General features: G+C 41.9%; 3 protein-coding genes across 9 annotated transcripts in view; 1 reads left to right on the forward strand and 2 right to left on the reverse strand.

Annotated features, from left to right (window-relative positions):
* Positions 1-819: 819 nt before the first annotated feature.
* LOC146963577 (RNA polymerase II elongation factor ELL-like) lies at positions 820-10,675 on the reverse strand. 2 transcript variants are annotated; one of them, XM_085766720.1, is made up of 12 exons: positions 10,347-10,675; positions 7,737-7,781; positions 7,500-7,621; positions 6,589-6,749; positions 5,156-5,454; positions 4,799-4,923; positions 3,457-3,943; positions 3,282-3,366; positions 3,132-3,198; positions 2,299-2,470; positions 2,088-2,132; positions 820-1,986 (listed from the first exon to the last, which is right to left on the reverse strand). In XM_085766720.1, the coding sequence occupies exons 1-12, from the start codon at positions 10,482-10,484 to the stop codon at positions 1,858-1,860; spliced, it is 1,875 nt and encodes a 624-aa protein (XP_085622846.1). In that variant the 5' UTR covers positions 10,485-10,675; the 3' UTR covers positions 820-1,857. The 2 variants fall into 2 exon arrangements, with proteins under 2 accessions (XP_085622846.1, XP_085622844.1); XM_085766718.1 differs by having other exon boundaries at positions 3,282-3,369.
* Positions 10,676-13,465: 2,790 nt separating this feature from the next.
* On the forward strand, positions 13,466-18,481 carry LOC146963578 (uncharacterized). Its single transcript, XM_085767948.1, has 4 exons — positions 13,466-13,678; positions 14,257-14,439; positions 14,709-14,925; positions 17,559-18,481. Exons 1-4 carry the CDS (start codon positions 13,466-13,468, stop codon positions 18,479-18,481), a joined length of 1,536 nt encoding a protein of 511 aa, XP_085624074.1.
* Positions 18,482-19,704: 1,223 nt separating this feature from the next.
* Positions 19,705-25,260, reverse strand: part of LOC146963579 (single-stranded DNA-binding protein 3) — a 40,005-nt gene continuing 34,449 nt past the window's right edge. For 3 of the 6 annotated variants that reach the window (XM_085767787.1, XM_085767786.1, XM_085767785.1), the window contains 4 exons: positions 25,051-25,129; positions 24,901-24,929; positions 24,652-24,753; positions 19,705-22,721 (listed from right to left, as the gene is read on the reverse strand). In XM_085767787.1, coding sequence (XP_085623913.1) covers positions 22,551-22,721; positions 24,652-24,753; positions 24,901-24,929; positions 25,051-25,129 — 381 coding nt within the window. In that variant the 3' untranslated portion in view covers positions 19,705-22,550. Of the gene's footprint in view, positions 23,030-24,651; positions 24,754-24,900; positions 24,930-25,050; positions 25,130-25,260 lie in introns of all 6 variants that reach the window. The other 3 variants (XM_085767790.1, XM_085767789.1, XM_085767788.1) reach the window with 1 other exon arrangement.

Raw genomic sequence — 25,260 nt, forward strand, 5'->3', positions numbered from 1 at the left:
ATTGGATCTGAGTCATCTGACTGAGTTTGAGACCAACCCTAACATGTTTCATTTTTTAGACCCTGAATACAGCACTGTTTTACAACTACTCATTAGTTATTTATACATTTTTATGATAACTCGACATTTGAGATATTGGTGTCTCAGACTCTGACTTACACCACCCACTGATTTAGAAAGGTGCTAATGAGATGAACTTTCACAGGCTCTTCTATCTAGTGCACTGGCCTTAAATAAAGCACCAATTAAGAATAGTCGTAACACTCTTAAGACACCTAACAGTGCACATTATATACAAGGTAATATACAGGTTGTGCAATAGCATTTACATAATATCTGGTCAGGCAATCAAAGGTGAACTTGAACATGCCATACACAAACCACCTGACCTGTCACACCTACTTGCCAGCAGATAATAGTTGTATGTTTCTGCTGGTTGTCATAGCTCTATGTTTATTCATTGGGTAGTTCACTGCCATCTAAAAAGCAATAGGATCAGAAGATGTTTAAGGAAAAGTAACCAATGGTCTGGCAGATATGATTTATAGTTAACATTTTCAGACCATGGTATAGTAAATTATGATAAACTATATTATTTGTCATTAAGACCCAGTGCTTGAGATCAAGATCAAATGATGACTAATATTTAATCCACCAAATTAAAACACCTCAACTGTTTCACTTCACTTAAACCATACTTGACTTATATCTTTTATATTTGGGGTATTTGTAATTGGTGCACTGTGTGAGACCTTTGTTTGGCTTTATGAACTGGCTGGCTTTGTTAAAACCATTATGAATTAGGGAACAAATACAGAATGAATAACAAATGAATTTATTTGAAAGTCAGATGAAGTCTCTGATTTACTCCTCATGCATTCTGTACACAGCATGCAACAAAATCCTTTCATTTTTTTAATTAATCACTGTCTCGTCCTACATAAACAATAATCTAACTTTGAATACTCGAAATTAAAACTGGGTTTTAATTATCATACTTTTACTGGAGCTCATACTGTAAAATTCCCTGAATACAACCTCAAGTTCACATTGTGTTCAACATAACAGTCTTCTGTGTTCTGGGAAAATCACATGAGGGATAACACCAGTGGAATACCATGAATCCAGACCACAGTTAGTAACCATTTCAGGCATCAGCAATACTTTCAAGAGCTGAGCAGATCAGATCAGATCAGAGGAAACCAACAACACTGATACAGTTTTAAATTCACTAAAACCAAAGAATACTCATGGACAAATGTTGCACATCTGCATCCCAGCTGCCAGAAACCTTCACCTTCGTCTCTTAGGAGCAGTCTGGGTATGTACAGCGTGCAGTCTCATGCTTCCAGCATAAAGTGTGAACATTGACATGGCGAACAGAACACATAAGCAAATACCCAAACTGATGTTTACATTTCATCCACAGAACTAAAATGTGTCATGGGGATGGGACTCTGAAGGTGTTTTTTTACGTTTAGCACCATCCATCTCTCCACATGTAACCGTTTTCATTATAAAGAGTAAGAGCTCAGTTTCAGCTTTCAGAGCTTCAGTAAAACTATTGTTCCTCCTCGTGTCCTTGGCAGTATCATGTCTCTGTAGCAGCAGCTCACTGCCTGAACCATTTCTCATAGACGTCTCATCTTGTAAGACAAGCTGCCCTCAAAGTCCCACGGCTGCTCATCACACAAACAACTCCCAACCTCACTGACATCTTCAGCAGGTCTTGCGAGACTACATTTAGCCACGACCATCCAATCCAGCTCGATGGCACTTAGGTCAGCAGCGTCAGCCTGCCTCGTCTCAGGGTTTGTTTGTTATGCTCTCCAAGTTCACTTGTCTCGGAGTTGGTCTTCAGTTTGGACAGGGCTGCTCCACACTGAGCTGCTTTTGATCGTACTCCGATATGAGCTTCTTGATGTGAGCCAGTTTGTTGTGTAGATATTCACAGCGCATCTTGTCCTGGTTATAGTTGGGGTTGGACTACGCGGAAAGAAAGAAGAAATGGTAAATGGTAAATTAGGGAAGTAAATGTCACATGCAGCGATCTAAATATAAATCTCAAGTTTTCATACTGTCCTTACCTTTTTAATTTTGCGATACTCTTGAAGAATTTGATTATGAACCGTCTGCAAGAGAGAAATACAACAATAGCATGATTAATGTAATACAGCTATAATCTTTTAAAATTATTTTCATGCCTTTAATGATAGTAGCAGTGGGGAGAGACAGTGACAGTATGTGCTTCTCAGTGAATCTAGCCACACCAGAGCACAATGACAACAGTATAATTACCTTGTATTTATGAGATTCCTGATTAAGCTGTTTGAGTTGCGTGTCCAGCTCCATGAACTGTCGGGTGACGCCATCAATGCGAGCATGTAAATCTCTGTACTCGTCGTACTCCTTGTTGAAGTCCTGTTTGTAGCTCTGCCTCTGATCGTGGCTGCAAATCACTGTGTACATGCTGCGCAGAGACACATAAAGACACATCACTGTCAGTAAAGTACCCATCAACAATATGTGCTGTATTACCTGCAAGAGGTTTGTGTTGAAAAGTTCTTGATTTTTTTGTAATCGGATAAAGAAAACAAACATACACATAAACCAGTGTGTTTTTATGATGTTGCATTGTAGAAATCTGTTGCTGTGTTAATCGTTTGATAGGGGTTAAAGTTCCTCTAGTGCACAAACAGGCAGATTAAACTAATTATTCTGCAGATATATTAAAAGTATGATGGTTGTAATTCATCTTATTTGTTTGTGCATATAATATTGGCCTGAACAATGAAGCCTGGACTTCATTGTCAGTTCATGATCATAAAATCTCTCAGGATGTATCTTGAATATTATCTGCCATAAACTACATACAAAACAATAAAGAACATCTGCTGTGGAGAATGGGACCATACTTGACCAATCAGTGACATTCAGTCCTATAAGCTCCACCCCAAAGGTTTCTGAATCTGCGTGTGCAGGGACAGTTTGGGGGAAAAATGGTCTTCTATGAATTTAATTTAGACCCTGGTTCCTCCACTGAAAACGCTAATAGGGGAACTGAGTTCCTAAACAAGCTTTCTGTTCCCTGGAGAAAGTTCCTGTGGCGGAAGCAAAAAAGATTTACTCACGATAAATAATCTGCCGTGTCATTATCCACTTGAAGCACACTGGAATCAAAGAAAATTTCACTTGGCTCTGAAAGAAAAAAGGATGCACATCAGAATATTTAAATATATTGACACAGTGATGTCACCGTGTGAGCAGGTGGCAGCACTCACCTGTGCAGCCCAGCAGGACTTTGCTGTTTGGATCTTCTGAACTGTGATCTTTCCTCCTTTTTTTACTGTCTCTCCGCCTGTCCTTCTGCTTAACAAACAAAAAGACAAACTAAATACGATGACATTTTACTCTAGAAAAGCTCACACACCTCCAGGCCTGTCCTGTCGTACTCACCTGATCTTTGTGTTTGTGTTTGCTCTTCTTCCTTTTTGTTGTGTGTCTACTCAGATCCGGCACTATCAGAGGGGACGGAGGGAGAACGGAGTCGGGCTGCGCATGGCCTTCTGGGCTTTCAGGCTCCTCCTGAGCACAAGGAGTCGGCTCCAGCCTTTTAGCCACTTCCTCCTCCTGCTGACAGACTGCTGACAGGGAGTCCAACAGCTTTCGAGGGTCAAGCGAGTTCCTTCTCCCGTCGTCCGCTCTCGGTTCGCTGACGTCTTTATGAGCCACTTGGTCAGACGGCCTCGATCTTGATTTGTTACCGGCCGTTTTGCGAGACAAGTGGGATATCCTGGGCTTCTTATTAGCCAGAGGGTCGGTGTATTCCTCTGGCAGGGAATGTTTTGAACGATGTGCTGGGGAGGAGTTGGGGGTGTCTCGCAGTGGGCTGACCTGGGCCTCAGGGACAGTGAGGAGGTTCTGTTGTGGCTGAAACAGTCTCCTGCACACACAGTGATATAGCACATCAACAACTGATATCTCTACAGAGGTTTTGTATAAACTGAACATGGTGTTGTAGCCCTGCAGTTGAAGACTGCTGACATACACAATAAGCAGCAATGACAGTTCTCAGATGTGGTTAAATGATAACTTCAGGGTTTTTCAACATGGGCCTTATTTTTGAGTTGTAAATGATTGATAGGGACGGAAATCTTTGAAATCAGTTCAGTATTGGGCAAGACCAGAAACCCTGAAACAGCTGTTGCAATGTGCACAACAGAGCAGCTGTCCATGTCAAAATAAATCCACTCCAAGTGCTTGTTTTTTTTTTTTTTTTGACAGACTGACAGCCGCAGATTGTTATTATAAGTATCTGACAACACTCTGGGTTGTTAGAGATAAACCTTAGAAAGACAAAAACTGTCATCCTACTTCACAGAAAGTGTGTGTGTGTACTCCGGAGTTGCTGGAGTACACACAATAACACGCAAACTGACTGATAGAGGCGGCAGCACTGACTTCCTGAACAGCTTGTCTTTGTCAAGATTTAAGAGCCTGATAAATATAAATGAGAGAGCTGCTAGAGAGTCGGTATATGAAGTATAAGCCAATTCCCATGAAAAGACCAAATGAAAAGCCTGAAATAAAAGTGGCATTCATTTGCCTCCAAATAAGTTGCATAATATTCACATTTCTCAAGATGCTGCAGAAACACACAGATCTTCCTTCACACCTCTGAGTGCCTGTATTTGTCCACATCATATTATATCTGATTAGTATACAACTGTAAAAGTGCTACCATCTGCAAAGTCATTTTCCCACTATTTCATCAGACTTTCATGATATTGTTTGTTACCTGACAAGGATCCTTTTAAGCAGCTGCTGGTCTCCTGACGTATAACCAGGCCAGTCCTTCTGCAAGTCCTTATACAGACTCTCCTTTAGTACGAACGTGTTGTTTCTGCTGTTGAGCTGTCCAACCTGCAAACAGACATATACAAGAACAAAAATGGTCAAAAAACTTCTTTAATGTGTTCATAGTTACCTCAAGTTCCCACATCTATTTGTAAAGAGTGTATAACACTTTAGATGTGGTAATTATCTAACTGGCAAAAATGGACACTTGTATCTGTTCTTATGAGACCTGAGCACATCTTGTGTATTGTTGATGATGCCTGTATTTATTAAAGGCAAAACAAAAAAGAAAAGTCACCTCTGTCAGTACAGAGTCCATAACATCTTTGTCTCCTGCCGACAGTCCGTCTCTCTGTAGCCTCAGGATCAACTCAGGCCTCTTGTACGGCCTCAGAGCCAGCAGGTGTATTAATCTCTCCCTGAGCGGCCTCTCCTGCAAATCGCCCACGCTCCTCCTGTTGGACGCACTGGTACCTTTCTTCAACTTGGACACGCCCTCCTTCCTCTTGATGTTGCTGAGGAAGGACTGGGGTGACTGTCTGGGCTTGGTCAGGCCGGCCAGTGCCGGGGCCGGCGCTCGTACCGTTACCTTCTTGCCTGTGAAAGAGCAGGAAATCACACATCAAAAGACGCCATTCCCAAAGAAAGCAAGAAATACCTTCAAAAGGAAACCTGTGAACTTCAAAGGGACCTGACTGAGGTTTCTATCATCAAAGCTGTCCTTGTTCTGTAGTCTTAAAAACAGTTCAATAAGTTGTTTTTTTTTCCCTCTAAATTTTGCTTTTGCCTGAACCGCCAGGTTGTGAGTGCGTGTAACTACTGCTTTTACAGGCTATATGATGCGTGATCAGACACCAGAGAAAGAGACATGGGTGGATCATCATATTTGTCCTGTGACAGAACTGTGGATAAAAGAGAAAAGGCCTCATTTCACCTCTTGAGCAACCCACATCCAGGTTACACAGATGCGCGTCATAGTGAGGAAAAGCTGCTAACTAATGTAAGAAATAACCACATGGTTGCACAAGCCTCAAGTTCTTCTTTTTTTTTTTTTACATGTACACTTCCTCTGAACTGACAAAATCATCAAAACGTAGTGTGTATGTCCCTACGCATGCTTGTGTGTTGTATGTGCCTATGTGAGTGTTGACTGAAACAAAATGATGGTGGTTAACATATCTATTTCGAGGAAGTGGTTTAGTGGTTAGAAGTAGAAAGAGATCGGTGACACAAAAAAAAAAAAAATCAGTGACTCCATCATATGTATGTATGTCAAGTGTGTGTGTTGTACAGAATAATCTCTGTATATTGTGCAAGTATGTTTCTATTATAGATAGATAGATAGATAGATAGATAGATAGATAGATAGATAGATAGATAGATAGATAGATAGATAGATAGATAGATAGATAGATAGATAGATAGATAGATAGATAGATAGATAGATAGATAGATAGATAGATAGATATGCATGTGTGTGTGCACTGTATGTAAAGTTTCCTGCAGAAGAAAAGACAGATTACTACCACTGGTTACCACACATGTTGCTATGGTAACCAATGCAATATGGCTGACTTTTTTTTTTTCTTTCCTTGAGATAACCAGCACAGTACAAATTTGTCTTCAGGCCAGTCTTATTCCTTAGCTGGAGTTAACCATTGTATAACGAGACAGACTCTGTGTACATGCGAGTATCTCTCTCTCTCTCTCTCTCTCCCTCTCTCTCCGTACCCTGGAAACGCCCCCCGTGTTTGATGACAATGGCCCCTCGGCTGCGCGTCTCCTCCTCAGCTTGGGCCATACTCTGACGAGCCTTATCGTACGAGTCATCTGTAGCGTTGACTGTCATCTTTTTCTGAATCACCCCGAGACATGACAGCTCCTCTGCAGCACTGGGTGGAGGAGGAGGAGGAGGAGGAGGAAGGGGAGGGAGGAGGAAGAGGAGGAGGAGAGAGGCAGACAATGATCTAATATTGCTCTCAGGACTCCTTCTACACGTTATACATTTCAAACAAAACACTGTTTAACACAACACACTTGCTTGACTGATGCTTTCACAGCGTTCAGCTACAGCAACAGTTTTAACAGGTGTGATTTGCGCAGCAGCAACAAACACTGTTGCATTTTTGTCAGGACTCAGTGGCAGATTTGATGAGTAATTCCTCAGCTTTTTTTTTTTTTTTTTTACAACTCCTGACACTTGTCACATTTCCAGCTTGTTAGACCCGTACAGTCAAGAGGCCTGTGTTTTCTCAGGCATTAAAGTGATGCTACCAGCGGGGTGACTCTCACACAGCAGCAGGGGAGTCGAGACATTTTTAAAAATATTGAAACAAATTCAGACGCCCAGTTAATACTATACATAGAATACAAAGTAAACATGCAATCATGCAATTAGTGCAGACAAAAGCAGAGTACAGCCCTCATGAGTAGGTTTGAATACTATGAGCATCCCTTTATACCATAAAATGTGCAATCCCCACTATATTTATGACACTTTCGTTACACCTGCAACTGTTTTTGAGTATCAAGTTCTCATTATTGTTCCCTAAAGGCCAATTATCACATCTTAAATCTGACAAATGCTATAAAAAGTGCAAGTTATCCTCATGTGTTATAGGGTTTATTTTCTTGTGTTTTACCCGGTGCTGAGCTGTTGGACGCAGTCGAAGCTTCCATGTGGATTATCACGGGCAACGTTGGTCACACCAAAGGTGAATATCCTCCCTTCATCTCTCTTCTCTGAGGTAGGGATGGTGATTCTCTGCAAGACGAAAAAAAAATCGTACATTTAAAAACAAAAAAAAGATGTTCAATCTCATGAACAGTACTGAATGAGTTACTGTGTGCGAGTCGATAGTAAGACCAGTTCTTCTTACCCCTTGGTTTCCGCTAAAACAGATGGTGGGGTGGGAAGACCAGCCCTGGAGAGCAAAGAAAAATCGTTAGTTTAGACACACAAACACAGATCTGATAAGACATTAACAAAGACGTATGTTTAACATACAACAGGGTCAACTTGTGGTTTGAACAACAGCGCTTTTGTTTTTCCATCAGCTCTTATTTCTATACGCATTTGCTTTCCTTACGCTGTTGTTCCTCAGGTTGTGTACATTTTTATCACAGTGTTTTAACCTGTCAGTCTGATAAAGCCCCTCAGCCCACATTTCTGCCACCTGTTCTATGGATTTTAATGTGGGCGTTATTTAATGTTACAATAAACATAAAAGCAGATATTGTAAACAGTGATGAGTTTTTTTTACCTTTTCCAATTTCGTATCTAAAACTTCAGATCAGGTTATAGGATGAAGCAGAGAACCAGTAGCTACCAGTCTCCTCTTTTCCCCAAACTTTGAATCTGAATTCCTCACGTCATCAAACTGGTATCGTTTTTTTTGTTGTGCAGCTGTTGTTTCCTACACACGGTCTGCCTTGACCGAGTCACAAGTGAAAAAGCGCGAACTCAATTACCTGTGAACGTCACAAGTGCCTGCTCGCAGTTCACAGGTTCATATGTAAAAAGCCATTTGAAACCTTTTGTGGTTGCAGAGTCTGAGGACAGCTGGATCTGAAAACTACAAACATGTTTGGGTTTTTTTGTTTTGTTTTTTGTTTTTTAAACTGGGTGGGTGTGGTGTTTAAAGTTTTTAAAGCTTATGACGCCTCTGTAGCTTGTTACTCACCTCTGCTTGGATCTGGCAGCTATTAGCATACCAAACACAAGTACTCGGTGGTCAAGCTGCTTTGTTGTAACACAGGCTTTAAGTTCAACCAAGAAGAATATGAAATACATTTTAAAAAAGGTTACATTTATCATCTAATTTTCATGACGAGTGGACTGATCTTTTAAAACCGATAATGACAAAAATTAATCTACTGTGTATTGATCATGCCATGACTGATCCCTCAGCGTTGATGCAACTGCAGTGTACTGGTTTTGGTGCATTACTGGTATGAATACTAAAGATCAGCCTCCTTGAAAGCTAAACAGACATGCAAACAAAGGTTTTCAACCAAATCAATCGACTGCATGAATAACCCCACAGTAAAAACATGTAACCCTGATGTATCCCTCACTTGTATATGACATACCCTTTGAATAAATTCAATTTGATTGTTAAAGAGGGCACCGGCTAAGGTCATGACGACCCGCTGTTCAAATACAGCAGCCTGTCACTTGAGCGTACGATGAAAACGCAGCAGCGAAATAACAGCCTGTCATCTCCTCACAGGGTCGAACTGGCCTGTAGGAAACTGTAGAAATGACAGGCCAAAGTGACACGTTTGCAGCATGGAGCGGAAAGTATGCGACGACGAGAATCTAATTGACCTTTTCGTGAAGGAAGATTTGTGAGTCCACCTGTTGATGAGTGCAGATGAGCAATGTGACTGTTGGCCTGTACATGAGGAGGTGGTGTTTCTTTTTTTTTAAATTTTTGCTGTTTTTATTTTTATTTTTTGTCTTTATGATCAGGCCAAGTGGGTATGAATAGCCACACTTGAAGCTAAATAAAGAAACTAGATACGTGCACAGCAACAGTATTGTATGCGTGTGTTTTGAGTCAGGTGTTTTCCCCACCTTCCTGTCTGTCTGTCTCTGGGCATACACAAGAGCAGCAGTGTGGTTGCTGTCACCCTTTATCAGAAAAGAGGTGAATGTGCACTTCTTCTCTGAGGAGTTTCCTACCAGTGTTACTAGGAATCACTGAATTGAGGAAGTGTACATCACGGCCGTTGTCATACTTCCTGCAGCGTCTGATTCATTTGTGATTAACTGGGTCAAATGTTTTTTTTTTAATTTTTGAGTCCATCCATCTGTGTATGTGTATGTGTGCCTCCCTCCTGGATATCATACTGTAGATACAAGCTGGCAGCAAGTGTGTATTTCTTTGGCAAAAACGCTAAACATTCTGTACAAATGTAATCCAAAAACACCCTCCTACTAACTACCAGCCCCACATCCCCCCAGCCTTTCTTTCTTTCTTTCTGTCTGCCTCTCCTCTCCTTTCTTCTCCCACTCCGATTAGCATTCATAGTACTCGCCAGCAGCTTGTAACGACTTGAACGACAGCTTTATTTTTCTCTTTTTACTAATCATCATCAAACAGGAGGAGAGCGTTGTTTCCGCATTGTATTATGCAACATACTTTCCCCCCACTTCACGGCTGAAAAAAAAAGGAGGCTCGTCTGAGGCAACAAGCCCGAAAACATACTGCTGCTGGTGGTGGTGGTGAACTTCGGGTTGAAATGTGAAGCTCAAACCCGCCTTCCTTCCTTCTTTCCTTCCTTCCTCGTCCCTTTTTCTCGCCACTTCGTCTTTTATAGTGTGGTTGTTGGTCCTCTGAACGAGGCGGCACAACAGGTTTCAACTGCAGTCGGCTATGTGTTGTTGTTGTTATTGTAGCTAATTGTTCGAGGGTGAATTAGCAACAAACAAATATTAAAGAAAAGAGATAGAGAGAGAGAGAGAAAAAAAAAAGACGACCCACCTTGCCGTTTTGAAAGGTACCGATGGCTCTTGCCGCGCTGTCAGTGAGTTTGACGTGAAAAACGGAGACGTTGCCGCCGCCGAGGCTCAGTTTTCCGCTGGACAGTCCGTAACACTGGTTCTCCCGGAGCACCGACATCCCGCCGCGATGGCCCCCGCTGCCAGGCTTATTCCCGGACGGCGGCACGAATCCGACATAAACAAACCGACACACCGGGAGGGAGGAGGAGGAAGAGGAGGAGGAGGAGGAGGAGGTCCAGAGAAAGAGCTCAACGGGCTCCGCGCGGCTGCTGCTGCCTGCTGCTTCCCCGCCGCGCGCTATTCTGGAGTAGATCGCATTACGTCATGACGGCTGAACTCAGAGCAGATTTTATTGGCCGACGGACATAAATAAACCATTACGTAGAGCTTACGTAACCACTTCTACTTTTCCTGTGTTGTCTCCTCTCGCTCCGTTCATTTTCCCTGCTTTCACACACGCAGGGAATTTCTTTCGTAGGAGTTTATCAAGGCCATTGACCTCGTCTGCCCTCGGGTTTTAGTGTTTTATATTTTTATTATGCATAGGCTAGTTTTTAAAAGTAAAAAAAAAAAAAAAATCATATTTTCATCAATGAACGTAGCCAGGTTTTAGAAATCCTCAGGTCTGGCATTTTCCTAGCGGTTCATTTTTACGATGTGCAAACATTTAAGGCACTTTATTTGTTTGATTCTTATCTATCACGTAGCCTAATGTCTCACGAGGGAGGCGTCTGCTCTGTCACACATTCAGTCTGTGGCTTCAGACAAACATACAGGCACAGCCATAGAGGCCTATGTACAGCAGGGGCCCTGTAACAGATGGTCTGGCCCCCACAGAGCTCTGATCTCAGCATCATGGAGTTAGTCTGAGATCACATGAACAGACATTACACATTGAGACAGCCTGAATCCACAGGATAATGTCATTGTTTTCTTTGTTTACAACATTTGCCTCATGTTGATTAATAAATAAAAAATGTTTATGCCTGTTTTTAAAAATCATCCTCAGTTTACTTTTAGTGCTTAAAACTTTTAGGCCTATAGTGAATATCCATGTTTAAAGGTTATCATCGCTCATCAAGTGTCACACACCCACATGGATTTACTTACATGCAATAGAAAGCAGAACATGCTATTATGTACTTGTAAAACGCATAATTACAATACCTTTATAGATAATGTATGCTGACAGTGGGCATTTAGCAAACATTTACAAAAACTAACATCAAGTCTAACATCTAATAGGCCTATGCATTTCACACTCAACCTCATTGAAATCTTGAAACGATGAAAACGGTATTTCTGCTGTTTGTTTGTTTTGTTTTGTTTTGTTTTTACCACATTATCAGTGGCTAAAAGATGTTGTCATATAGTGTGTTATCTCCCAGTCTGCAATGTAGATATTATAAACTCAACTCAAAGTGAGAGCTCTGGGTTAAATATTGTCAGACGATTAGTGGATGATGACGAGAATGTCACACTGCTGGTGGTAAGTTTACAGTTTATGCAAATAAAGAGTAGATTATTTACAATGTATGAGTTTATGTTACTGATTTATTTCCTGAAAGTTGGAAATGTTCTTCTCAGTGGAAGGACAAAGCGTCTTTTAATTTGAAAAATTACAAACTACAAAATCAGACACAACTGAGAGACCATAGTTTGAAAAACAGCACATCTCTGATGCATATGAGATGACTCAAATGCAAAGGCTGATGGAAAAGCTATACACACACATACACATAAGTACTCCAAGAAGCTGCCTAATTAGAGGACTTGAGGTGCCACTGTCATTTTCATGTCCATTCAGGATGTTTGCATGTAGATAATGGAGGGAAAATTGATTAACAGCCCTGATTTCTGCTAATACCCTTTGCTATTTTTGTTAGCTCCAACTAATTGCTGTTCGACTTAATTACACGTCTGGTATTTGAGGGTTTGTGAAGTGCTTTTCTGATCTCAGGCAGACACAGTCTCTTTTCTCTCCCTCCCTCTCTGTCTGCCATTTTCAAACCATTCAAGTCACATTTATTTATTTAACAGAACAGTTGCTCAGTACTGAGAGAAGTGAACGCAAAGACAGACAAATACAAACGGGAGAACAAATGCACGGCGGATTTTCAGATACAAATGAGCTGCTGTGAGTTTATGCGTGTGTGTGTGTGTGTGTGTGTGTCAATGCACTTTGAGTTTCAGTGTGTGTGTCCCCGTCTGTCTCTCAGCCAGTGTTTGAACACAGACGGTGGTCACAAGGCAGATGAGGCCCGTTCAAAGCTGACTCATATCAAAGGGCCTCTGGGTCTTTGTAGTGCAGTGTCTGCAACAGGTGGCATTTTGAGCTCAAAACTGTTTATAACTTTGAACGGTGGCTGTGGAACGAACCTCCCCTCAACCCAGCAGGTATGAGGAGGACAGATCAGGACAGAGGGGTAACGCAGACAGAGGCAGTAGATGAAAGTTAGTGTCCATGAGGACGCTTCAGTCAAAAGCTGAGGTAAAGGTTTCAAAGACAACAACTGGATAAAAATGATCATTTCTATTGGCAGCTGATCTGCATACCTCAACATGGTTTGTTTCTTCTTGCTGGAGGAAGAGGAATAAGTAAATAAACACTGCAGAAGGACCGGCAAGGTGAGTTCAGTGTTTACTATTTGTTTTATGGACATGCATCTTAGTGCCCTGTGGATGCTCGGTCATGTATGTCACTTTTTCACATTAGATAATGTCCAAGTCTGTCCAGTTTTGTTTGGTATTTTTGTTGTAGCAAGTAATTAATTCAGAGTTTGAATTTGTTTTTGTTATTTTTGTATGTTAATATAATGCAGTTCTAATGATTCAATGGTAATTTCTTGAAGAGTAAGGCCCCTAAGTGTACAATAATCACAAAAGTCAAATTGCTCATTAGAAAGCAGAATCATGAACGTTGACAGAAACAATTATCGGTATTATCATTGACCTTTAGACTATGCATTTCAGATCAGGTAATAGGTGTCCAGAGCATGCTGTAAAGGGTGTTTTGCCCATAAAATTGGAATATTATTCATATCATTATTGAATGTAATGAAAATATAACCTGACTGTCCTTCACGCTCTCTGCAGGCCATGTGGGATCCCTTGTCAGACTGCAGTCCCCTCATCAGCGCAGCAGCCTCAGGTAAGCTCCGTCTGGTCCGCCTGCTGCTGGAAGGTGGAGCTCAGGTTAATGGGCGCAACCCCAGAGGTGAGACGGCTCTGCTGGCTGCCTGCAAGGCCCTGAGAGGGGAGCCTGCTGGGCCCGACACAGTCAAACTCCTCACATACCTGCTGCAGAACAAGGTCAGCCTGCATCGACTGATATTTCCCATTTCAGAATGCGAGCTTAAATGCTTCTTCTACATATACAGGTCTAAATGAAGGCTCAACGGTGTATTGATTTAGGTGCATTTATAATGCATAGTAAATCTGCTGCTGCAGCAACGGAGGTATATTTTTAATGCATAGTAAACAGGTTCCTCATGTAACCACTTCTGCTTGTGTCCTCAATTCACCTGCTGAACGGCTCCTTCACAATGTGACACAGTAGAAAACAGCACACTGGACTCTGAGGCAAGATAATTAATGATTATACTGTAGGGAGGACTGTGCATTAGAGACTAACTGACTCATAAAGTGTCCCCTAACTCAAACCCAAAGCATTAGATTAGATTTTATGATCATTTGTAAATTACATGCAATTCTAATATAGTCTGGTGTCCTTGCAAACAACGATGAGCTTGCTGACAGACTGTTAGTTCACACCAAGCATTTGCTAAAGCACCTACACACTTCTTGAATTGTCATCTTATATCTATGAGATTATTGATAATATAATGATAAAACAAGTTCACATTTTTCTTTTCTTTTGTACCTTTCAGGCAGATCCCAACACCCAGGACCGTGGCGGCCGCACTGCTCTGATGTATGTCTGCATGAAGCGAGCAGGAGCTCAGGTGGCAGCCACTCTGCTGTCTGCAGGAGCCGACCCCAGTATGGAGGACTACTCCGGAGCCTCGGCTCTGGTGTACGCCATCAACGCACAGCACCAACCGACACTGGAGGTAAAGTCAGAGACAGGAAAGAATGATCAAAGACAAATTGGGACAAATGAGGAGGGAGAGCAGAACAACTACAGTAAGCCATCTAAATATTTGATGTTTATAATCACATAAAGATGGTGGAGGAAGGGGGAGCACATATACTGCAATGTAAAAATACTTCTCCTCAGTAAAGTGATGTAACATTATAAATAAAAATTATGAATAATATCGAACTTTAGATGTCAAATATAAAAGATATTTCATTGTCAAGTGGCTTGTGATTGCTTCAGGTGCTGATGGATGCCTGTCGGGCCAGGGGTCGTGACATCATCATCATCGCCACGGAGATGGGTGCGAACGGAGGTCCAGTGACCAGACGTTACCTGAATGTCCCTCCGTCTCCCAACACCTCTCCGGTGTCCTGCATGTCCCCGTCTGACATCGTCCTCAAGACGGGCTCTCCCAACTCAGTTGAGGGGGAAAACGTCTTCAACTTCAGAGGAGCCAGTGAGTGACACCGATGCTTTTGAGTGACAGACAGAGAGAAGAGCTGTTGATTTACAAGGTAGAAAGACAGGAAAATCTTATTTTTGCTGAGCTGCAGTGTTGCCACCTCTCGCTCTGCTGCTCAGTGATGCACACATTCACACCAAGACACTTTGACACCACTGTCAGGTGCAGTACAACATAGCTCACTTTAGACCACACCCAGCCTCTGTGGTGGTGAGAGACGACAGGCTGGGAAACAGGCCAAAACATGCAGGACAACAAGATGGTTACCAAAATAAAACAATCTCACCACAGGGTTCATTTCGTTCATTATGTCTGCTGAAGTCAGCAGCTAATTTTCAGTCCCTTTTTCCAAGCAAATATCATGACAAAGTCCTTACAGTGCAGAAAGAAATGGACATACCGGTATACACAAATGGGGGACATCAGTTTACTGAGCAAGAAGTGTGTTGTGTGATAAAAAAAAAAGCCTCTGAGAAGCTGCTTCATGGCCTTCCTCTCCAAATTGAAGTATGGACTTTTAATATTAAAGGGATAGTTCAACATTTTGGTAAATTGGCCCATTACCATAATCCCTGTAGTCATAGTAGGTTCGTTACCTTTAATTGTCGCTGCAAGCTGTTTTTAGAGCCGCAAGGTGCTCTATGTTACGGAGGCTCATGGGATTTCTTAGTTTCCCTCATCAAACTCATCAATCCAACAACTCCAAAACGCTCTCGTGGACAAGTTGTGACCTGCACATTCACCACACTATGAGATAATAACTAGGGCCGGGGCTTTAACGCGTTAATTACGATTAATTAATTACACAAAAATTAATCAATCAATAATATAACAGAACGTTACGAGACAGACTTGTTTTAGAGGTAAATTCATGCAAAACCGCTGATGCACGTTCCCGTCGGGGCAGTTTTTTGGCAAGCAGTCTCTGCATTTGCCTCGAAAACAACTCTTCTCTGTCTCGTAACGTTCCGTTATTATCTGATAGCGTGGTGAATGTGCAGGTCACAACTTGTCCACAAGAGCGTTTTTGGATTGATGAGTTTGATGAGGGAAACCAAGAAATCCCATTAGCCTCTGTAGCATAGCTCTGAGCAGCTCGCGGCTCTGCTACGCCGTTCTAAGAATAGCTTGCACCGACAATTAAAGGTAACGAACCTACTGCTAAGACTACAGGGATTATGGCAATGGGCCAAAAAATTTGCCAAAAATGTTGAACTATCCCTTTAAGGAACAGTCAGTAAATTCACTTCATCCAGCAATCTTCTCATTTTCATCTCATGTTAAAAGCTTGTTTTGAAACAGTACTTTATATTAACATCAGATCTGTCTGTGCTGTATTATATAGGCTATATATATGGAGAGACAGCTTCTCCATCTCATTGTTAAGATCAGTACCATCAACAGCAGTGTTGAAGTGTCTGTATGCAGACACCGTGCTCTTCTCTGATACAGCAGAGCAGTGTTAAATAAAGGCAAGTCTAGACAGATGAGAACAAATGCCTGCTGGCTGAAATCATTAGGTGAGCGCTCATTCCTCTGGACAGAAAATGAAAATGTGTTGCCAAGGTGAGCTGATGCTAACTATTGGTGCATTACAGCAAAGAAGCTACATTTCCTGCCACAGGAACTGACACTTAACTCACCACAGAAACTAAAAAAGAGTACCCGCATTTAAAGTTGGTGAAAGCTCGAGGGAGTGATACACATGATGAGGATGGAGTTAAGGACCGGAGTAATTTGGTTATACGAGGTGAAATTCCACATGGAAAATCCCACTTGAGTAAAAGTGGAACGTGAGAGGTAAATGATGATTAATGTATTACTGTGTATGACATCATTAGATGATTAATACTGATGCGTCAGTGTTGCTCAAGTTTTAACAACTTTACAAACTTTCCCAAGAATGTGATGATGACACATGTCTGAATATACCGGTATGAAGACAAAACATTTTGGTAAACATTTTATATATAGATTGTTTTAGTTAACTTGCATAATGAAGAATTAACTAAATAGCATACAGGGTAGGCCTATATGTCCCTAATCTGTTTTACCATACGCAGATTCATCTTATTTTTAATATACAGTATGTGAATATACATCTCTATAAATCACAGTTATTTCATATATTTTCTAAATGTGTATAATATCTGCCATACACTGTGCTTAACATGACTTTTAATCACTTTATAAGGTGAATAGATGTAGAGAATGACTCACTTTGAGGACATGAATGTGTTTTCAGCCATTCTAGCTTTATAGGGCTGTGGGAATGGACACAGGCTGGATGATCAAAAACCTACAAATCCTCTGACTTTGCCTCCAGCTCCACCAGTTGGATACAATTTGAGATGGCCCAATATCCTGGTTTGTGGCCTATACAGAACTACTGGTATTAGCTACATGTTGTTTACCGCCAAATGTGTTACTTGTTTATTGTTTTTTGATGTTCTCTGCACATTAAAACCTGCTTAGAGGATGTAATTCAGACAGGACAGATACACTGAAGTCAACAGAGGAAGGACTTCTCCTCCAGGACAGGCAATAATAACGGATAAGGCTTTTCCTCATCTATTTTCCAAAGTGTGATTTACCCTCACAAACTGTGTCTCCCTCACCTCCACCAGGTCAGAGGGGAAGCAGCAGCAGCAGCAGCAGCAGCAGCAGCGGTGGTGGCGGCAGCAGTCGACATCCGTCCTGTGAGCTGAGTCCACTGAGCCAGTGTAACACTCCTTCTCCCAGACAGAGGGTGTTATCTGAACCGTGGCTGGCCATTCACAACCTGGCCTGTCTGAACAGAGCTTACGAGGAGGGCAAGAGGGAGAGGAGCCTGCAGGAGGAGCGAGAAGGAGAGGATTTAACAGGGGAGGGAGGGGAGAGTGGAGATGAGGAAGGAGAGGATGAGGATGAGGAGTCACCTTTGCATCAGTCTGGGATGGAAGAAAGGAGGGATAACAGACATGGAGGAGGGAATTACAACGGTGAGGATTTCCTCCCGAGGGTCTCCCGCTCCGTCTTGTCCCTCACAGAGATGAAGAGTTCGACTCAGGCGGCCTCCAGCAGTGTTCCCCATAAGACGTGTCTGAAGCCTGGAGGGTCGACGCTGGACAAGAAGACCCAAACAAGCTCTGTGGATAAGCTTCCTGCCTGTCCATCAGCTCACTCCCAGCTCCGTAGGAACACCCTCCCCTCCGTCACGGTGGTCCCGCCTCTGCTTCACCTCCCTCCTTTGGTCGACCAATCGCATTCTCACCTGCAGATACCAGCACAGGTGTCCCTCTTCAAAAGCAGGAGCATGGTGTTTCTGCCTCACCCGCCCACCTCTGCACCATCATCATCATCATCACCATCCAGAGCATCTGCAAGGCCAGGCCTGCTCCCCCCGCTGCCCCTCTCCCTCTCCGTCAACTCGCTGGTCGCCCCCCCAGCCTCCTGCTGCAGCGAGCGGAGCAGGAGGTCGCTGCGTCGACACTCAGTGCAGCTTGGACAGATCAGAGGAGGAGGAGGAGGAGGAGGAGGAGGGGGGCAGAGCAATCACTTGGGGTTTTGAGATTTACCTCATGACATGACATGAGAAAGAATAAAGTTTAAACTAAAATGATGAAGCAACAGATAGATGTAAGGACAGAGGGGGAGTTGTTAATTTCATCTAGCATCTTATTGAATCCTCAACACGTCCCCACGCTTGGCTTGTTTTCTAGCAGGAGTGCACACGAAGCACGGTAAAATTAAAATAGATTAAAAGCAGTGAGAAAGCAACACATCTGGTAATGTGATTCAGCTTCACTCAAGAGTTTTTGATAACGAGCTCCAGAGTGAACTTCAAAAGACAGCGGGATCATTAGTGGATATATAACAATTACCTGATCGTTTTGAGGACTCGATCAATAGAGGATTAGTTGAAAAAGCCTGAAGGAAAAGAATAATGTCAAAACCTAACGTGTATTTGCTGGTTTTCTATATTTCTGTCGTGGTAAAGTGAACATTTTTGGGGTTTAAACATGTTTTAATGTACAAAACACATAGGAAAAGATGTTAACTGGCATCTCTGAGCTCGTGATTGCTGTTTTTCATTAATTATTTATGATCAAACTAAACAGTAAATCAATCTAATATAGAAATAATACATTGGAGCACTAATTACAGACAGATTTCACCTTTTAACAGTATTTTTTGGGGCTTTTTGCCTTTGATTGATAGGACAGGTTAGAGAGACAGGAAAAGGGGAATGACATGCAGCAAAGAGCCACGGGGGGAATCAAACCAGGGCTGCAGCAGTGAGGACTAATAGCCTCTGTATATTACCCAGTGAGCTTTACATTTGAATGTTAATTTCAGTAGCGAACTGACTCCAAATGTCATGTTTATACAAGGATTTTGTTTGTAATGCAACACCATCACAGCAAAAATCTGATGAATGTATTCATTAATACAAAATAATGCATTTGTAAATTTAGTAAAAATAACTAAATTTTTTGGCACCTTTGCTCACAGCTTTTATATGTCTGTCCATAAACTTAACGTCGTTTTTTGACTGGTATTTTCTCGATGTCTGAAATGGTAAAGTTCGTACGAAATATTTCAGTAAAAACAACCAATAATGTCTTCTCTGACTTCTTAATAATTTGGGCTCTCAAATTTGTTTTGTAGCCACCAGGTTGGAAACAGCGGGGTCGACGGGGTCGATCAAAATAAGAAATAGAAATAGAAAAAAACTGGAGGGTAAATTTTGCGGAGACAAACCTGTAAATCTACAGAAAATAAAATCTCCTGTTCATGGCAAAAGGAGTGAAGTCATTTTATTTGTTTTTAATATGTATCTACAACAAGGGGGACACAGGCAAAAACGACTGACAACTTGATGAAAATTAAAACAAAACCAAAAAAATGAAAATAAAGAAAAAAAAAACATTTATTATCAATGCAGTTTTCCCACCTTTTTTCCAATAAGCAACATTTTTTTTTATCTAAAGAAACTTTACAATATAAAGAAACATACGAAGAAGGAACCTCTTATTTTACTACACGAGACATTTAGGATCTGAAACTACCCTAACATGAGATACAAAGCAACTCCCCAAGGACAGACTGCCTCATATTCAATACTGCTTTGTCATCAAGAGGAAAAATGAGGAACTGAACAGAAAAATCTTTACTCCCACTCCCAAAAAATTCCTCTTAACCCTCCCTACCCCTGAATGTTACAGTATTATACATCAGCACAATAGAAATACAGAAATGATCAACGTTGTGACGGCTTTACTTACAGGACAGAAAGATAGAGAGAAGTTTGACTGCATTTTATACAACAGTATTTCAAAGTACAGGGGAGGAGACGCCTGTTCCCGCACTCTCTCTCTCTCTCTCTACCTCGTCTTAGCAACAAATCTGTCCATTATTTTTATTCTTTTTTCCCCCCTCTTTTGCTTTTCTCAAACATTTCTCCCACCCCATTTTTAAATAGATAAAAAAAATCCTTCATAGTAAAGTCTGTTCTCTGGTCCCTGGTGTGTTGGATTGAGAGCCAGTGTCCTGTGTGCCCTGCTTTCTGTTTTCAGTTGTGTCGAGAAGGTAAAAGCTGAAATGCAGTGCATCGGAGGCAGACAAAGAAGGGACGAGTTTTATTATGAAAAACTGACCTCTTTTGCTCTGTTCTTGCAAATTTCTCTGTTAAAAATGGCAACAACAAAAAAAAAATAAGGAAAAAAAACAACAACAACACCTTGCCACCTCAAACCAACAGTTTCCAAGAACAGAGGCAGAGGACGGAGGCTTTTGGACAAGAATCAATTCAAAGAGTTTTCAAGGAAATGTGTGTGTGACAGTGAGTTATCTAAAGGCGTTCACACACACTCGACTACAAAATCTTCCTCCCTCGTCCTCTTTACGAACCCTTGACGCTACAGCTCTGATGCACAGTAAAGCCCCACGTTTTGTCTATGATGAGGTGAAATAGCATAATAGTCTATAGCAGCTCCAGTTTCTGTTTCTCATCATTCATATTATTTCTGAGTAAAAGACACACCATCTCTGAACAAATACACAGTTGCCCGAATCAGTACGTTTCTGATCAACTGTGAAGTTGTGATCTGAAATATCAAAACATGTCAATGATATCAAAATGCATTTTACAGTATTTACAAAAAAAATTAAATCAAAAAGATGGAGAGTTGTACAAAAAAAAAAAAAAAAAAAAAAAAGAATCAGAGAGGGGTGGTGGTGTGTGACTGGGTGTGTTGATGCTGGCCCGCTGGAGAGGTGAGAAAAGGGGGGAAAAGGACGGAGGTCTTTTTTCAAGATGAGCAAAGGGAGGGAGGCCACTCGCTTCAGTCGCTTCCTGTCCTGCCTTTCTCCAACATAAAAACACCAGAGGATCCGATCGGCAGAGAGCCACAAGTCCTTTTTTTTTTTTTTTTACCGTAATGAGGGAGCACCGCGTGGATGAGAGCAAAAATGTCCGCAAGCTCGACGACTGACCGGTGTGTGAAAGCAAATTTCCATAAAAGCAACGACATAACATCACAGTGTGTTGAGGACTCATCAGCAAAACAAAAACAATACGAGTGTTCACTACAGGTCAGCAGAGAGACGATAAAACGCAGCCTACGCACACGCTGGAGCTGAGCCGTGACCAAAGTGGGCAGCATTAGTGGAAGCAGCATGAGAGGTGGTGGTGGTGGTGGTGGTGGTGGTGGGGGTCAACATGGTCGACACAAAGTGATTAATATCAGCACCTTCAGGGCTCGGATAGAGGGGTCTAATGATGTCAGACGGAGATAAAGACGCACTGCTGAGTGGATCTGCATATTTACAGAGTTGCTACTAGTTCTGCAGTTAACAAAACCAAAGAAATACAGGGATAACATTAAAAAAAGGTAACAATGATTCATAAGACAAATTAAAAGTACATAAATAAATAGAGCTGTGCATTTCACTGCATGGAAGCTACTAAAACAGGAGCCGCTTCTTCTTCTGGTGAGTTATTGAGCAACAAAGTTTTAAGAAAAAGTTGTTTAGATCTTTTAAAAGGAAGTAGCCAAACCTCTGAGAAAGACAAAAAAAAAAGGCCAATCAGTACCATGATAGATAAAATCTTACCTGCAGGGGGCAGTGTGCTCACATGGAGCCATATGTTAACACAGCCAACAAGGTCTGACCTGTGTGGACATATATACTGTCTTCATCATAATAATGTGCCCTTAGAAACAACAGAAATTAGAACCTAATCTTAAAATGATCATACCAATATCATTAATAACAATAATACAATAATAAAAATAGCAATGATACAATACATACACAAAAAATGAAAAGAAAAAAAAAATTCACTGATCATCACAACACCTCTGTTAAAAATGTACAGACAGAGAGAAAACAATGTGTGGGGAGAAGGTCCGATCCTCCACTGAATCCGTCGGGAACAGCAACAAAAAAAAAAAACAGAAAGAAAAAAAAGAAAATGACGATAAAAATTTCAAAAACCCAAAAGTGGTGGTTGAGAAGCTTCCAGGCAGCTGCTAAGAGAGACCCAATCCTGCGTCCTCAGGGGGAGGGCTGTGTTATCCAGTCTCCTCTCTCTCTCTCTCCCTCCTTCTCTCTGTTTGTCCTCCTTCCCTCTCTCATTGTCTAGACCCTGACAGGAAGCCGGGGAGGCCGGGGCCGGAGTCAGAGAGCAGGCTCTTCCTGTGGCTCTGTGACTGCTTCCTGTTCAGACCGCCAGCCATCTTGCATGCTCCAGGAGGGCCCGTCTTAATTAGAGTCCCAGCATGCTCAAGGGCCGTCCCGGAAGGCTGTGTGGCCGAGTGAGAGGAGGGGTTTTTTTGGGGGGCAAAATGGGAGGGAGATAGCGGATCCCATGTTTGGTGGGTGGGGGCAGAGGGGTTAGGGGGCAGAGGGCGTGTGTGTGTCATGTGTGTGAGGAGGAGGGGAGGTGGTCCAATCCGAGGTGATGTAAGGATTGAATTGAAGAAAAAAAAAAAAAATCAGGTGCAGGGGTACAAAAAATAAGGAGGGGGGGGGAAGGGGTTGGGAGAATAAACAAAAATACAAAAAAAAGGAAAAAATAAAATCACACACTCATCGTCATGTTGGGTGAATACTGTAAAGAGAGAGAGAGGGAAGGGGGAGGAGGGCACAGATGAGTGGATATGTCACTGACAACATTTAAACACCAGAGGGAGCTCAAACCCAGCCCTGCAAAGCTAGAGGAAGCACACTGAGGTTTCAGCCTTTCTCTAATACACCTGACACAAGTGATCAATACAGCAATAATTCAGATGACAGGGGCGGGTATCGAGCCTTTGTGCTTTTTTTTTTTTTTTTTTTTTTGGTACAGACTCAGTTCTTCAGTCAATATACTGTTAAAAAAGAGTTGCAAAGCCCAGATTCATAATGTTGCTTACTTGTTTTTGGTGCAAGGTTTACCGATTGTGCTCAGTTTTTTTTTAAAAATAGGTAACAAATTCACTAGAGTTGGTATTATTATGGAAACATTTCAAACGATACCAAAGCCCCTGCCGCTGATCGGTTGAATCAGGGGTATTAGGGCTCGACTATTATTCTAGCCTGTGCAGCCCGTGGCTCTGCAGGCCGAGGGTAAGAGACCATCACAATTTTGTTTTTTGTTTTTACAAAATATAAAAGGAACAGTACCCCCCTCCACCTGTCACGTTCCTCACAGAAAAAGACTCTCTATAATGTCACATTAGCATTAGCACATTTACTTTTTAAATGTGTTTGAAACATAAAAAAACTCTCAAATCAGACAAGGCATTATTACTGACATGTGTGTTGGCTATCATCACGTCACTGATGCAGAGGGTATAGAATGATTTCTAAGTGATTAGTAAGCGGCTCCAATGCAAGCAGAACATCAAATTTTATTAACAGCCCTGTTTTGTTTTGTTTTTAAACCCATTTTGGACAATGAACACGCTGCTGTGAGCGTAAGAAGTTTTGTATGTTAAATTGATTGTGCTGTGTCCCAGGTAATAAGAGTGTAAAGACCGTGTTTAAGCACTGAAACTGCATGTCGGTCTGCTGAGCCCTTTGTAACAGAGACCTGACCTGCTAATCACACTAAGTTGATGTAAAAAATCTGTTCCCAGTTGGGTTGTGTTGTGTTGTGTTGTGTTGCCATGGTTCTCCTGTGTTTTTTTGCATCACTATGTGTTGCACCTGGGCAGATGTGAGTAGACCTGCAATCAGCTCTAATCATGTAGTACGTCGTAATTCTCACAGTAATAAAATGTGTTTTTTGATGCATGATGCAGAAAGTAAAGTGTTGAAGTGTGAGACGGCTGCTCTCCCTTTGACTGCAGTTACTTGTTGATCATGCTGCTGATAAGATTCTCTCTCTACTTGGGTCCGATGGGACTGTATTTTTTGGTTTGTTCTGTTTGGACTCTGCTCCGATTTGTAAATCTACTTTGTTTTTGTAGGTCATGAAAGAGTAAGTGAAGAATTAGGTGCAATGTCTTGGTAAAAACCTCCACTTCAAATAGCTTTTTGACTTTTGCACTGTGAGACCAGTTAGGACTACTTCCTGCTCAAACCAATGTTGCTAAAAAAAACTAAAAAAAAAGAGAGGGACCAGACACAAATGATCAATACTGACGGATCAGGTGAACCCTCTGCTTGCATTCTTCCACTGGTGTATGTCAGGATATGTCAGGATAACTGTTAAGGGTCGTGAGATGTCATTCACTCGCTCCTACTTACACTTTCGCTTTGGAATGGGTTCAAGAAGTTCCCGCCCATTTCGCCGTCATCTCTCGGCGTTCCAGGAGGGTTGTTCATGCCCCCCATGTTATTGGGAGAGCTCTGCGGGCGGAGATGGTAAAAAAACAAAACAAGTTAAAGTGTGGAAAAGTCAAGATTCTGAATAAATGGTTTAATCTATAAGAACACTCAGCGAGCAAACAGAAAAAATAAATAAAAGTTTAGAGAAAATCTGATTTTTTTTCTCACCTTTGGCAACCCGTCCATATCCCCAGACCCTGAGGAAGCGAAGGAGAGAAATTTGTTCAATTGTTTCTGAGGTAAATAAAGTCTTGTTTCATTTGTAAACTCATCAGGAAAGCGAGAGACCCGTAAAACCACGCTGTGTGTGAAACCAACCTAGTGATCCGTTCATGTGGTGTGGCTCCATGGCTCCCATAGCTCCCATTGGCCCATCAGGCCCAGGTCCCATTGGGAACTGGGAAAAGGATGTAGAACAATATGTAAATGACCAACATCTTTTCAGCTGATGGTGAAGCAACGATTATTGAACACATTCTTCTTGGTTCATTTCCACTTCAGCGTAGCAGTATAATGTTCCTCTAATGC

This window comes from Trachurus japonicus, chromosome 22, assembly GCF_045865225.1.
Source record: "Trachurus japonicus isolate A0001 chromosome 22, Traja_1.0".
NCBI lineage: Eukaryota > Metazoa > Chordata > Actinopteri > Carangiformes > Carangidae > Trachurus > Trachurus japonicus.

Coding starts and splice junctions, on each gene's coding strand:
- LOC146963577 (XM_085766718.1), bottom strand. CDS start 10,484: ATGTCGGTGCTCCGGGAGAACCAGTGTTACGGACTGTCCAGCGGAAAA. Junction 3,370..3,456: donor AACACAAACACAAAGATCAG/GTGAGTACGACA, acceptor TTGTTTGTTAAG/CAGAAGGACAGGCGGAGAGA. Junction 3,199..3,281: donor AGTCCTGCTGGGCTGCACAG/GTGAGTGCTGCC, acceptor TTTTTCTTTCAG/AGCCAAGTGAAATTTTCTTT.
- LOC146963578 (XM_085767948.1), top strand. CDS start 13,466: ATGTGGGATCCCTTGTCAGACTGCAGTCCCCTCATCAGCGCAGCAGCC. Junction 13,679..14,256: donor CATACCTGCTGCAGAACAAG/GTCAGCCTGCAT, acceptor TGTACCTTTCAG/GCAGATCCCAACACCCAGGA. Junction 14,926..17,558: donor CTTCAACTTCAGAGGAGCCA/GTGAGTGACACC, acceptor CACCTCCACCAG/GTCAGAGGGGAAGCAGCAGC.